Source organism: Callorhinchus milii, unplaced genomic scaffold (genome assembly GCF_018977255.1).
Source record: "Callorhinchus milii isolate IMCB2004 unplaced genomic scaffold, IMCB_Cmil_1.0 Scaffold17, whole genome shotgun sequence".
NCBI classification, from domain to species: Eukaryota; Metazoa; Chordata; class Chondrichthyes; order Chimaeriformes; family Callorhinchidae; genus Callorhinchus; species Callorhinchus milii.
In genome coordinates, this window is record NW_024704758.1 from 12,807,468 (window position 1) to 12,821,989 (window position 14,522).

Below are 14,522 nucleotides of genomic sequence, written 5' to 3' on the forward strand. Positions count from 1 at the left end.
GGGACTGGACCAAAGTTGCCTTTTATCTTATTTGCCCTCTGAGTTAAGGGTTCATTAATGTGCAGAATTTCCAAGTGTATAGAAAAATACAGCACACATACGAACCCATAAACCAAACAAGTTTTACTAAAGTAATGAATCAGTTACAAAATACAAATCGGTACTGTTCCCACAGGCCAAAAATTTCCATGGGCCTGCATCTCCCTGACTCCAGTTAGACTCCTAGTGTGCGCCGATACTGCGCTGAGCAGCCAACTGGATCATATCTGGCCACTGAAAATGGTGTCAGTACACAGGAAGGGCTAAGAAAGAGTGGCCATTGGTTGTGTAAGACAAGTAACTGCTGAATAGTGGCAGATTATTATGGAAACTCGGTCAGAATTGTTCCAAGGTGGTTGTTAACGGCAGATGGTTGCTGAATAGAGATGGTTGTTTTAACAGGTTTGATGATATATATATATTTCTTGAAAGACAAATACAACCCGACATCAGTAAAATTCTTACATAACGCAACAAAACAAACAAATTTGAAATTCGGGCTAAGTTGGGAGATGGACTTTGTCGCAAACAGATGAGGATAAATAAAAACTCCGAAAGCGTATAGGAAATTCCTGGAGTTTTTTTTTAATAAAAAAAAAGTGATGGGGATGTGGAAGAATAAACTACAAAGGGTTTCAAAAAGGAACTCAAATTCTTGTTGAGTAAAAATGCTAGGTTATTAGACACAATAAAAAGATCATTGTGGGCAATTATGTAGGTTGTGTTCAACATCCTATTCCGCCTTGAAATTCTTCGGCAATAGAGTAAAATCCCCTTGGTGTGTTACAATGGATAATTAAATACTTAAGAAACGTAATGAGTTGAATCGGCTTTAGTAGTACAAAGCAGATTTTGTAACAAAAATGAATTTTTCATTGTCATCTTCAACCAGATTAAAGCAATTACATAGCAATATTCAAAGCATTACGATGGACATCAACAAGGCATCTATCTGTGTCCAAGGTTCCCGTTTGAAACCGTATTTTTTTCACCAATATTTAAAGAAAAAGAATTTATAAATTCTAAATTCAGAATTAATACAAGTTCTCCCCCTCCCCCCCCCCCGCCCCACACTCACACCATATTTCAATGCCCAAGACATGTATCGTGCTCTAAAAATTATAATGGATTAAAATATAGACCTGAATAAATCCTGGGGGAATACGCCAGTTATTAAGATCACTTTCCTTAAGCATAAATTACACATCAATTGCCCATTCCACACTAGGTGAGAGAATGGTGTGTAGCACTATTTTTAGGTCACAGCATCATTGACCCAGGGACCTTTTTGTGTTTGTCATTCCAGATACCTGAGAGATTAGTTTCATCCTGTATATTTTGTCAGGAGTTATTTTAAGTGAAGTGTTTCTGGTCGCGTCACTTGTTGAGCCCATCCCAACCAGCGACCCAAATGCATTTAAGCCTGTTAGTGTCACTGCCCAATAATCGATAAGCAGCCACACACCGCGAGCACATCCCAGGGATTGTTGGTGACTGGTAAGCCCATCCTGTCTAAACAGTTTTTGCATCACATTAGTTGCTTTAAATTAGTTTCTTCCAATGGACTCGCTTGTATCAAAGCTTCAAATACTGCTGCCAGCTGTTATTTTCGTCAAACCGATGACCTTTGTAGCATTTTCCAAGTCAGAATCCCAATGTAATGTATTTGATTAATAATAATAATAACAATAAAAGGCAACTGAGACTTCAATAGTGTAATTAAGATTAAAATCTACGTGGCTGGGCTGCATTGTTGGCGTGAAGGATGAGAAGGCTATGTATTTCGTAGTTTTATGGCTGTTTTTATACTGCTTAATTTAATTGACCCAAACCTAGCTCATTAAAGCTGGGCTATAGCGAAAGTCACATCAATAAGGCTGTGCATCAGCCGTGGGACAGACAGCAAGTGACTGGCATCTGGTTTCATCAAAGCTCTTTTATTTACCGACAACGAATGAAGAGAAAATAATAGCGTAACAAGTAAAGACACAGGGTAATACAGGAGTTAGGAGGAACAAAAGATTTGGAATTGTATTGAGAATATCTGGATTGTGAAGGGCAGCACAACGTAGAATACAAACATTGGCAATACTGTGTGTGTACACACATCCAGGTTACTGTGGGACAGGCGGGTTAGAATAATGATTTTTTTTTGTCTCCTATATTATAAACCCTTAGTCTAAATTTAAATGCAGTTAACTCAAGATCTATGGGTATCAACACTTACCATTTTGGGCCTGTTTCTCTCTCTCTCTCATTCTCTCTCTTCCCCCTTTTGTTAAATGCTAACAGACTATTTGGTGATGTGGATGGGATATTGACAAACAAGCCCAATCCAGTACCTCACCTGTGCCCTGAAATGCCTCTTGATTTGAACCTTAAGACTGACTACCTTTGTAAAAATGTTAGATAAGGATATTGCCGAGATTACACAAGTTCATGATTTTCTTCACTCAGCTCTGTAGCAATTGTCACTCGTAATAATTCTTGCATTTGATTGTCATTTGTTACAAGATGCACCTCAAATACCCCCAGTTCAGTCAAAATTAGCATTCCTTCCACTTGGATGGTTTTGAATAAGATTTGAAAAAATAACTGGTAACGCGTGTGAAGTAATAAGTGAAATTGAAATTTCATACTGTTATTGGAATTTACATTAGCTGCGGTGAGATTTCTATTTAATATGATGTGAGCCCCACAGAATAGATGCAATCAAGGCCTCCGTCTGAGCAAATCAGCATGGGGTGAACCTAAAATTAGTTTTTACAATGCACACATGAATCCAATTTAAATAATTTGGAATCGAGTACATTTCAAAACAAAAGCAATACACTATTGACATCAATGAGATACTCATAATTACTAACAAGTGCTCCCTTTACTGCATTGGAAATAATGACTTTCTCTTAAGAAGTCGCATAATTAGCCCCAGCTCCAGGTACCTTCCGAAGTGGAGTGTGTTAGGAAAAACTTAATTAGCACTGTATCGTTTTTAGCGTGTGAGCTCACAATTCCTGGAGCTTTATCAAGTATTCCAGACATTCCCCCTTGTGCTGATACCACTCCAGGAGCAGTGAAGTGATGGCAAAGGTCGTCTGTCTGGTCTTACAGTCAATGATATCTTATCACTTCCACGAGAGATCTGCTTTTCTCACTGAAGCAGAGCAACGGCCCTTGTTGTGTTGTGAAAAATAGACCTTCTCTGGTGAAGGGTCGAACATTGTAGCAGGAACCTGAATAAAACCCAATATGAAAAAGTCAAAATGTTATTGTTTGATAACAGGCTGGTATCTGGTTACTAATCATGGTGAAGATCTTTAACCTATGTGAAGTTTTATTACTGAAATTATGTAAAGTTCATTACATTTTATCCAATATTTCTAAATCTGTAACAACATGCTTTAGTTCCGCATGGAATTAATTGTAGAACAGTGTGGTGGAGGATAACAGAATGGATTTTTCTTGTAGTTCACTTGAACATGTGTTTCAATCAATATTTTTATGGATCAATGAACCATATTAACCAAATCAGAGTGAAATGTTATTTTTTTGCATCCTCTGTTTACGTTCCCATTTCTCCTCGGAGGGGGCAACTACTACTGTTGGGGTATTGTGGCTGGTCCGAGTGATTAATTGAATGTGCAAACTTTGACATTGTCGAGCGCTATACAAATGTAATTTTGATTTTGTTGTTGTTTAGCAAGTCTTTGACTGTGGGGAGTATCCCAGACTAGCCTGATCCTGTCCTTATCCTACATCCATGCACACAGCTCCTATCAAGGATCACTAAATGGCGATCAGGAGAAAAAAAATTGTCTAGCGATACTGGGGCTAATTGTAGGTTCCCTGGAACCCGCCTAACTTCATTGAATTAACTCAGTAAACCTGGAAAAGCCACTCAAAGGCGTAGATTTTTTTTAGGCGTTGACTTTACTAAATAGGTATTAAATTAATCTCAAACATAAATGTAGCAGTTACTAACGGGAACAAAACATCAGCAATTTTGTATTTAAAAAAAAACCCTGAATTTAATTCAAACTGATCTTGTCTCACTTGTCAAAATGTTAGTTATTTCAGAGGTTGAGTTAAAATAATTTAAAGCAGCAACTGATGTTTGACGTTGGTTAGAGGCAGATGATTCTGGTTATAAAATATCCCTCCAGTTTGTTTCTCGAATCTGAAATTAATCCACGACTAACAAATTGTGTCATTTGCTCTGCAGTTAACAGCAACACATTTGTGCCATGCAACTGTAAAGCTACCAATAAAAGACTGTAAAAGAAAGGAGACAGAAACTGTCACAGACATTTAAAATACACTGAATCACAGTGGGTTTGAAATAAAGCGATAATAGATTATTGTACAATGCGTGTTTGACGGACTGGCATTTTGTGACATTCAAGCAACAGGACAGAGAGATTTCTAAAAGAAGAAATGGAAAATATATTCACGACGCAGCTTGTAAATAGCGCCAGTATCATCTAAAAACTAAGTCAATTTCTTTGACAAATACTTCAGGGATCGAAGCTAGAAAAAGAGCTGAAGAGACACGAGAGGCATAATAACACTGTTAATAACGTTCTGAAATAGTTTTGAATAATCACGAATAACATCTGTACCTAACCGATTCAAATGCATTGTATTTCTAGGCCTGGAGGACATGAATTTTATAGCAATAAAAGTCACTGCATGAACACAGCAATCTATTTTAATGTCAATGCTAGTGCCACAGCTTTGGAGGGAATGGGGACAGTTAAAACGCTATTCAATGCTCGTGACAAACAACAGTGCTATTTTAACTATTCAGAGATACATTGGCCTTGTATGGAAAGAGAGGGAACAACTGTGGAAAGAAGAATGCATAACCAGGGCTGTTAACAGGCTCCAAAAATAAATCGAGTGGCTAATTTTATTGGTTCAACATCTTTGGGGCAGAATGTTGTGGGGAGAAAACAAAGAAAGTGACCAGTTGTCTTCCTTCCTGTCACATTACAGTACATTCATTTGGAATTTCAATCACTTCACTCCTGTAAACCAATGAGTTAATCAATCAATAAATCATAAATCAGTGCTGTAAACGTTGATTCAGAACAGATACATGCGGAAACCCATCACCATCCAAACCAAGCTCAGATTTCCCTGGATCCCACCTACACATGGAAATCCCAGAGGTAGATTGTTGGAATGGAATGTGCTGCTGGAGTCCAACCGGCTAAAACCATCAGTTTATTATGGCGTTACGGCAGATCTTTTCATCTAATTTCCTGGGTTGTTCCCCAAACCCCTTAATTCCCTTGGTTTCAAAGTATCTGTTTAAGCTTTGCGCTTTATCGCTGCCTGTTTTGTAGATTCTGGCGCGATGCCACAGTGGGGCGGTGGAGCTAAATGTGCTGCTTGCGAGAGGACCGCGTACCACGCCGAGGAGATTCAGTGCAACGGCAGAAGTTTCCACAAGACCTGCTTTCTTTGCAGTGAGTTCATTTTGTTTATTGACTCTCCCTCCCTCTCTCTCCGCAGTTGAAGCCCTCTGAAGAACAAGGCAGTGACAGATATTTGGCAGCACATCATGACTTGAGATTCACTTTGTGTGACCAGCTGTTGTTTTCAGGAGATGATGGGTCCCAGAGCTGTTGAATCTTTTAAACATTCAGAGCTACTTGTACCTATTGTAATTTGAGATTTATCCTATCAGCGCCTAAATTTAGACATTCCTTACCTACTATCCACATTTCCATTAACGTTGTACTGGCTAATAGTTATTAAAGATCACTTGCATATTGCTGGAAGTAGCTGGATAATATTAATCGGAATGCTCAGTCATAGTTTCCATTAATAATATGACTAATTGCAGTTATGAAGGGTTCAACCCTGCCATTGTGAATAAAATACACAGTCACTGCACTTTACAATATATTCTGCGAAGCGCTTTGAGACGTCTCAATGTGATCAGGCACTCTATCAAATGTAAGGATTATCATTGTTATTCATTCTACGTGAAGGTGCAAGTTGTACAAATATTTTCAGTAGACAAAAACTGCTTTCCTGCCTATGAATTCTGCCCATGAATTCTTCTGACTTGCACGTTCGTCACCCGTCAGTTTCATAACATTCAATTTGAGTTGTTAGTGACCTGCATATAATTAAGCTTTTCGAAACTGGGATTATGAATAAATCAGTTAGAGAAATAGCATAGATGTATACACAAAGGATCAGAAAGTTAATGATAGTACAGAGAAGAGACCTTGCAGAGTTATATCAGTGGGATAGAAAAAAAGTAATCCTGCAACAATAGCTTCAGATACTCTAAACCAAACTATGTTACTTTGTAAAAGATTCATTTATCCATTCAGTGACTTGTAGGAAGGCCCTGGACAGCACCACAGTTGCTGCCCACGAAGCCGAGATCTACTGCAAGTCTTGTTATGGCAAGAAATATGGTCCGAAGGGCTACGACTATGGTCAAGGTGCTGGTGCCCTCAGCTCCGGCCCTGAGGAAAATCTGGGCGTCCAACAAGGGTAAGTGTTAAAAATCTAACACGAATGGAGGAACAATCCAACTGATCAATGCACTGTTTATTGTTCTCATGAGCCTCGCGGTAGTTTGCGGAGCTCCCATGGGTTACCTTGACTCATTACTGGCTGCCTTCAGCAACTGCTATTTGCAACTCAAAATTTGATAACAACTGACTTGATTACAAATCACCACAAATTTCACTACAAATTTCACAAATAATGAGGATTGATTGAGTCATCTTTCTCCACCCAGCTTGGGTGTGAAAAGCACTTTGAGACATTCCTCCCAATGCGAAACTTGATTTATAAAGGTAAATTGTATTGTAAAGTATATTGCTACTTGTATTATTTACACAGTGACTACAGTCACTCTTACTCTTCATGAACCTCTTCCTAACATTTCCTTTTCATTTGATTCCCCTTCACCCACCCCCAGGGCAAAGCCTAGTCAACCTTCAGCTCCTAACCCCTCCAAATTTGCTCAGAAGTTTGGTGGTGCAGAGAAGTGTACACGATGCAGTCAATCCGTCTATGCAGCTGAGAAGGTGATCGGCGGAGGAAAGGTACGAAATGTCACATCAGAATGAATCATATGCTGCAGAGCAGTACATTCACACTGCAGTTTGGAATGAATCCCAATTAACAGCACAGATCCAATGAAGAATTCATGTAAAATGTTGGCCAGGTCACCAAGAGAAATATCCTTTTCAAATAATGTTGTGGGATCTTTAACATCCCCTTAAACAGGCAGATTAAACTTCAATTTAACTTCTCATCTAAAGGACATCACCTCTGTCAATACAGCATGTCCCTCGCTCCCCCCCCCCCCCCACTGCTCCCAACTGAGCCAGGCCGACACCCTATTAATTCACAGTGTTAATTTTTGCCTTCTGAAATCATGCATAAACATTGGGCTGCAGGTTGTAGATGTTTCTAGATGTGCACTTTGGGGACTTTAAGAGCTAAATTAACATCTCATTTTCTTTCTCAAAGGAGACAAAAGAGAGATAAATGACAGATGAAGCTTTTAGCTTAGGATTTCCAATTCCTCACATAAATGTTGTTTAAGACAGCCTACTGAGCATGTCCAAATAAAAACTGATTCTGGCATCTCACTGGAAGCCATGGAGTTTATAGTTGTGCCGTGGTCTTGTATATGTTTTCACAAGAGAGCACGTCACGAGCTTTACACAGTATGCAAAACAAATCCATTAACGGTTTGACAAGATTAGCCACAAGAGTTTTGTAATTTGAAGGCTAGCAGAAAGCCTCCGGGAAGCTGCTGCCTTTCTGTGTTAGCTGCCAAAGGCACAGCAATCTGCTCCTGCATTTCAAGTGAAAACGTCAATCACTGGGAAAATGTCTTTAGGTAAATGTCCAAAGAGAGAGAGGAGGGAGGGGGGAGTTGGTGGGGGAGAGGGGGAATCAGCTTTGTGCAGCACTGAGCAAGAAAACATCCAGCAGAGAATCAGCCAGAAAATGTGGACTTTGCAACCTCAATCCCAAAGGAGCTAAAAATAAATGTTTTAATGTAGGGCAGGATAGGCTTACATTTGTGCAACAACGCACTGTGTGTGACATGCAATGATAGGATACGAGTTAGCACCAATTCCCCCAAGTGATGCTTTTCCCAGTTTGCCATCCATCAGCCGAGCAGAGGTTAGGCGTTTTCTCACAGAGAGCACACGCATGATGGAGGAGGGAATAGAGGGGGTTAGGATGAGTGGAAGCTTACGGTGTCACAATTTGTGTTGTTTCACTGGATTGGTGTCCCAACGTGATGATAAAACTGACGCACGGCTGCTCTCTATCCCAGGCATGAAGCCAGCACTCACTTCATGTTAGAGTGTCTAGATTCTGTTATCGATGCCGTACCCCATGATCCGCCTTAAATGGGATGGCTGCAGGCCACAACTGTCCAAGAGTCCCCGTGTACACTCTGGTTGGACTCCTAGCGCATGGCTAATGCTGTGCTGAGCAGCCCACCAGGGCAGATCTAGCCCCTGAAAAGGGTATCAGTACATTGCCAAGGCTTGAAAAGAGTGGCCATTGGTTGCAGAGTAGAGGTGGTTGCTGAATAGGTTGATTTATTATGGAAATTCGGTCTGGACTGTTCCAAGGAGGTTGTTGAAAGCGGGTGGTTGCTTTGACAGGTTTGACTGTAAAATCATGTCCCTTCAAACAAAGCACGAATTATGAGAATGACGGTTTGAAGATATAAAAGGAAATTACCTGACACTCTCTCACATATTTTTTTTTTGCCCCCCCCCCCCACCCCATTTTCTCTCACAGCTTTGGCACAAAACCTGCTTCCGATGCGCCTTGTGTGGCAAGAGCCTGGAATCTACGACAGTCACTGACAAAGATGGAGAAATCTACTGTAAAGGTGAGGCTGAGGAGAGTTCCTTTAAATTCCAAAACACTCAGAAGAGATTCGAATGAAGCTTCGCGGAGGAACTATTCATTGGATTGATTACAACCATCAATCCTAGCAGAAATGCCGTGCGTTTCGATCCCTGTGGATTTCTGTAATATCCAACTACTGGAAGTGGAGTTTGTGGAGCTATGTGGTGTGTGATAATTGGCTTCCGGGGGCGACATGATTGGGGTGGACACTCATCACTGACACCATTGCAGGCGACTGTTCATGTTCACTCACATTTGGTTTAAATAACACAGCCTGCGATGCCTCATCTGTGTTTTCAGAACCGCCTAAAGGAGTGGTGTATCCAGACAGTTGTGAAATCTGCCTGCTCAGCATTGCGGGGGTGGTTCGAGATTCCGTAACAATAACCGTCAGATATTCACAAAACTTGCCCGCCCGCAGCTGATCAAAAGTTGCTCTTCGAGTTCGTGATGGACTGCTTTCAAACAGACTTTAACGTTACCTTTCTTTTGGGCGACTTAACACAAATGACTGGCCTTCAAAGTGACTCTTTGTGCGCGTTTCTTTGCCGTGCTTTGATATAATAAGCTCTGATTCAAATGCAAGTATTATTTCATTAACTTGTTTTGTTTTTTTAAAACCACATTTGCAGCTTGTTATGCGAGGAACTTTGGCCCTAAAGGACTTGGGCATGGAAAAACAAGTGTACCGTTACCCAGCACTGAGTAAAAGAAGATGGCCTGCATTCCACCGCAACCCTCTCCCAGGACAAAGTACTCATCGTCAACCACTACGCCTTTATCTCCAGGTCCTCTAAATGCTGATGCATCATTTCAAAAGAGGCTGTGATTAGTCATCCATCCCATGACACTCGGTCACACACCTTTAATCTGAGTAATGAAACATCAAAAGCAATAATTCACCGGCAATGTCAGACATCGCCCATTAGTACTTTCACAAATCCATTGTAACATAACGCTTATTATTCACTTTGAAGGTAGCTTTTGATGTTTTTTTACACGCTGTTTGGAGTAAGGTATCATTTGTTGAATTAAAGGGATGCACTTAACTGGTTACCATATTGATTTTTACCCCCATTGTAAATGTATAAAGGCCTCTATTACTCCACGCTTATAGAATTCTAAATAAACCGATGATTGCTTCTGGCAAACAATTTTGTGTGTTGTAGTTTTGCTGCACTTCAATTTTTGATCATTACAGCCTATTCTGAGGCAACAATACAAAATAGTGTGTCACGTACTGTAACAATACATGACACAGTGTAATAATGCATTAAACTCTGTAACTGCTGTGCTCTGCGTGAACCATGATCAGTTGGTTTAGACAAAAACTTACGTCAGCTAATATGTCCCAGTGGATCTTGATCATTGAAGCGCAGCAAGCACTGACATAATTGCAACAAGGGAAAGAACCAGTCAGACCCAAAAATGGTTTTCCCTGGAGGTTCCTGTCAAGGAAAATCATAACAGGATGTACCACTATCTGGCAATGAAATTGAACACAAACTCTTGACAATCTGGAATGTCCCTGTGAACCAACAATAATTACATTTGCAAGCTTTCTTATACTATTTTGTAATAGTCACATAATGCTGGCATTAGCTACCTATTTACCGCAGACATCTGTGAGAATAAAAATGTGCAGTTCATCGATAACTTTTATTCATCAATCAATAGCGTTTCGCCCACAAAAGATACAGTCACTCCCCTTTACGGTATATTCTGTGAAGCGCTTTGAGACGTCTCGAAGACGTGATAAGGCGCTGTAATCAAATGCAACGATTATTATTAAATTCAGCAATATAAATCATTTTTTTATTATTGTTTACGTGACATCAGGAACATTTTCATTTGCTCCTTTTTTAAATTCAGTGTTTTTGCACCTGGCTCAGCGGGTCAAAGCACCGTGCGCCGTGTGGCTGAGCTATGCAGTCGAAAAAGGACCCGGGTCCGTTCATTTATTGTACCAGTTTCAATGCTCTTTGGCCGGGGAAGGAAAAATAAATAGGGTTCCTTCCCTTGATTGGAATCCAGTCGAAAATGTGTTTGCAGTCTCCATTGTCACGCTGTCACATAACCGGCTGGCACTCACTGTCTGGGTTCATGCTTGAAAAGTACCAACAAGAGTTAGACGAGTTAAGAGTTAATTGCAAAGCTGTATTCTAATCGTGGTTATGTGAAGATCGTGAGCATTATCGGATCCCTCCCCCACCCACCTGCTTCTATTCTTATGGCCTTTGTCATCTGAATCTCTCCTGATTAGATTAGCTTTGTAATCGCGCCACCATTATCTGCTCTTCCCTCGATATGCAGTGTTAAGAAATCCATCACGTGTCCCTGTCATGATTGACCTTTATGTAATATTGCACTGTATAATTAAGCAGAAGCTGCATTCTCGCACTCCCCTTCGCATGTAACATCGGGTGATAAATGGCGCAATCCAAAAATGTACTCGCTAACCTTCTGCCCAGCAGCTCTGAAGAATTCAGTCAATTTAAAAGGCAGATCATTAATGTTCTATGTATCTGATTATTTATGAGCACAGATAGTGGCAAAAGTTATGTCATCCATTACTTCAGCAGCCACTCATTTAATCAAAACAGCACAGAAACAGAAGCTTGTAATGGCATAATGCATCTTGTCCATGAGGACAAGCTGCAGTTGAAGCAATAAACATCTGGCCTTCTATCGACTCATATTGCACTCTCATATTTCACAGAAAGTTCATTTCTTTCCTGTTCCATTTTCATATCTGGTTGATTAATTGTTCCGTCACAAGGGACTTTGATGCTGTACTGATAAAGAAGACGGAATCATCTATCCTCGCCTGCAACAGAACACAAATGTTCTTTCCTTTCGAATTTGTGACACATTCCCGATAACATGAAGTGCAACATTGGCGAAGCATTTGCTTCTTTTTGCCCAAACAACCGACTGTTTGATCACAAATCAAATTATACTGTGCACTTGTAGAGATTAGTTCATCATGAATGAAAGTTTAAAAGTGCCAGTTAAAACGATACATGGAAGGACAAAGCTAATTGGCGAGGCTAAATATGAAAAAAACAATTCAATCTGAAAGCCTGTGCTCAGGGTCTCACCTTCGGACGAGTTGGTTCTGAAGATTTTGGCGAGGCCTCTGTTTGCTCTATGTGTGCGTGTGAGTGGCAAGTGACCTGCCTCTCCAGGCATCGGTATTCACAGGATACTGCGCTAACTCAGAGAATAGAAATTTGAAAATAAACCGTGAACAAGAGTAATAATAATAATAATAATCCTTGCATTTGATATAACACTTTATCACATCTTCGAGACGTCTCAAAGCGCTTCACAAAATATACTGTCAAGCGAATTAACCGCAGATTTTGTGGGCGGAACACAGCAGCCGATTGCGCACAGCAGCGTTCCACGAACAGTCGTGGATTGAAGTGACCAATTTTTTTTTCAGGAATTACTATTCGCAGAAAAGCGATCCGCCAATCGATTAATAACCAGGTTCCTACTTACTAGCTCGGTAAACAGAGGCGTGTGGAGTGAGTAAACTTGGCCAATATTTCATAGCTACAGGACTCCACAACCTGAGCATTCCAACCCCAGCATCTGAAAGGAAATAACAACTGTGCCTTCTCGCCGATGGAACTCCAAGCTGATGCTCTTACGAAGTTGAATTATCTTCCTTAAGTCCTTGGTTAAGAATCAACACGGTATATGATGGAGACATGCATGAGAGAGAAGGGAATATAACGGTAGGGAGAAGGTTAGGGAGAGGGGTTTTGGAGGGGCGGAGGATCATGTGGAGTATATGGATGAATTGAGTTAAATGGTTTATGTAATCCTATGTATGTAATTCTATGCTACAAATCCTGCATCATTTAGCATCTACACACTGTGCAGCCCCCCCAAAAAAATATTTTCAGCAATTCATAATTTCAGTTTTCTGTGCACATTTTGATTACATGACAATTTGGAAAAGCTTATTTTACATTGAGGAGATAATGTTGTACGACTTGTTCTCTGATGTTGTAATTGGTATCAAACGTTCAGCGTCAGAAGTGAAATATTTACACAATAGCTCTGGTATTAAGCAGTTAAACGCAATATTGTTGTGACAAATCGAAGGCAGTAATGACACGTTGATCGGGGTTGTGTCTAATTTGTCTCCACGTCTATCAGTTTGCTGCAAGGTGAGTTATTTTATATCAGCTTTCATACCTAATATCCTGTGCAAAACACTTTAATGGAATATTGCAAACCATTTAGCCATTATGGAGTATTGTATTGAATGAATTTTGAATCTATACAGAGAGAATAGTATATACTGTAGTTTCAACACATGTTGAAATACTACTATTGATTGAATCGTAACTCAATTGATCAATCAGGATGTACAAAATGAAAACACAATGTTAGTGATTTAATTCTGAGCAAAACATTGTTATCAGGGCCACGTCTAGGGATGGGTTCAAAGACCGTCAAATCTGGTTAAGCACTTAACCAGTTCACTGTAAATCTATATTGATTATCAGATTACTGTAGGTTTCACGGCGACACCATTTAAATTAAGTTTAGCCGTTTAGTGTACGGTATTGAAATAAAGATTATGCAACTTCGTGCAGATGTGAATGGTAAAATCTGTACAATAATCGTCAAGACACGGAATCTAAGTGGAGTATGTCAGTATTAGATTTTTTTACTTTCTATTGACCTACTTTATACTGCTCTGTGATGCATTCTACGCTATATAACATTGTTGTTTAACCATCATTTATCATTCTCATATGATGGCACTTACTGCTTGATAAGCAATAATTTCCACACATGCAAATGAAGCCGACTGATTATTTTGCATTGCAATTAGTACTTGGTCAAATTTTCAGGACCTTACAATAATTTCAGAGTTCTGATTCGTTCCACATTTCAGTTGCATTTAGTCACAGTGCAAGATGTACGACACAGCTGTTTGAAGTAATTGTAAGGTTTTAATGCGCTGGAACAATTATTCAGTGCAAAAAATAAATTGGGAAAGGCTAATTCTTTCAATGATTGAAGGCTAGAAATTTGTTTTCTACAAGGGTTTAACATACACTGTGGAAGAGCTGTCAGGTAGCAACGTTGATGGACTGGAAATAGAGACAAATGAGCTGGGCGAGCAGCCAGGACACGCACACACACGCATTGCTTTGCCAATTTGTGCTGCCATTATCTGAAATTGGTTTATATATGAGAATATTTTTTTTTAAAAAGTACCGGATAGAAGTAGTGGATAGGATCATACGCCTGTGTACGCGACGGCTTGTGGGACGCTGCTGTGCGCAATTGGCTGCCGCGTTTCGCCCACAACGTATACAATCAATTCACTTTACAGTATGTTCTGTGAAGCGCTTTGAGACTTCTCGAAGACGCGATAAGGCGCCATATCAAATGCAAGGATCAGTATTATTATGCGCAGCACTGACCAGGTCACAAATAATTAGAAGCTGTACTTTTCTTTTTTCAAAAGTCTCACCCTACTCTCATTTGTTGTCCTTCCTCAGTGAGTTAGGTAGAATGGCCCAGCACTTGGA

At 40.1% G+C, this 14,522-nt stretch overlaps 1 protein-coding gene across 1 annotated transcript; it reads left to right on the forward strand.

Annotated features, from left to right (window-relative positions):
• Positions 1-1,458: 1,458 nt before the first annotated feature.
• Positions 1,459-10,109, forward strand: csrp3 (cysteine and glycine-rich protein 3 (cardiac LIM protein)). Its single transcript, XM_007887704.2, has 6 exons — positions 1,459-1,536; positions 5,388-5,510; positions 6,390-6,555; positions 6,989-7,115; positions 8,845-8,938; positions 9,591-10,109. The coding sequence occupies exons 2-6, from the start codon at positions 5,399-5,401 to the stop codon at positions 9,665-9,667; spliced, it is 576 nt and encodes a 191-aa protein (XP_007885895.2). The 5' UTR covers positions 1,459-1,536; positions 5,388-5,398; the 3' UTR covers positions 9,668-10,109.
• The last annotated feature ends 4,413 nt before the right edge of the window (positions 10,110-14,522 follow it).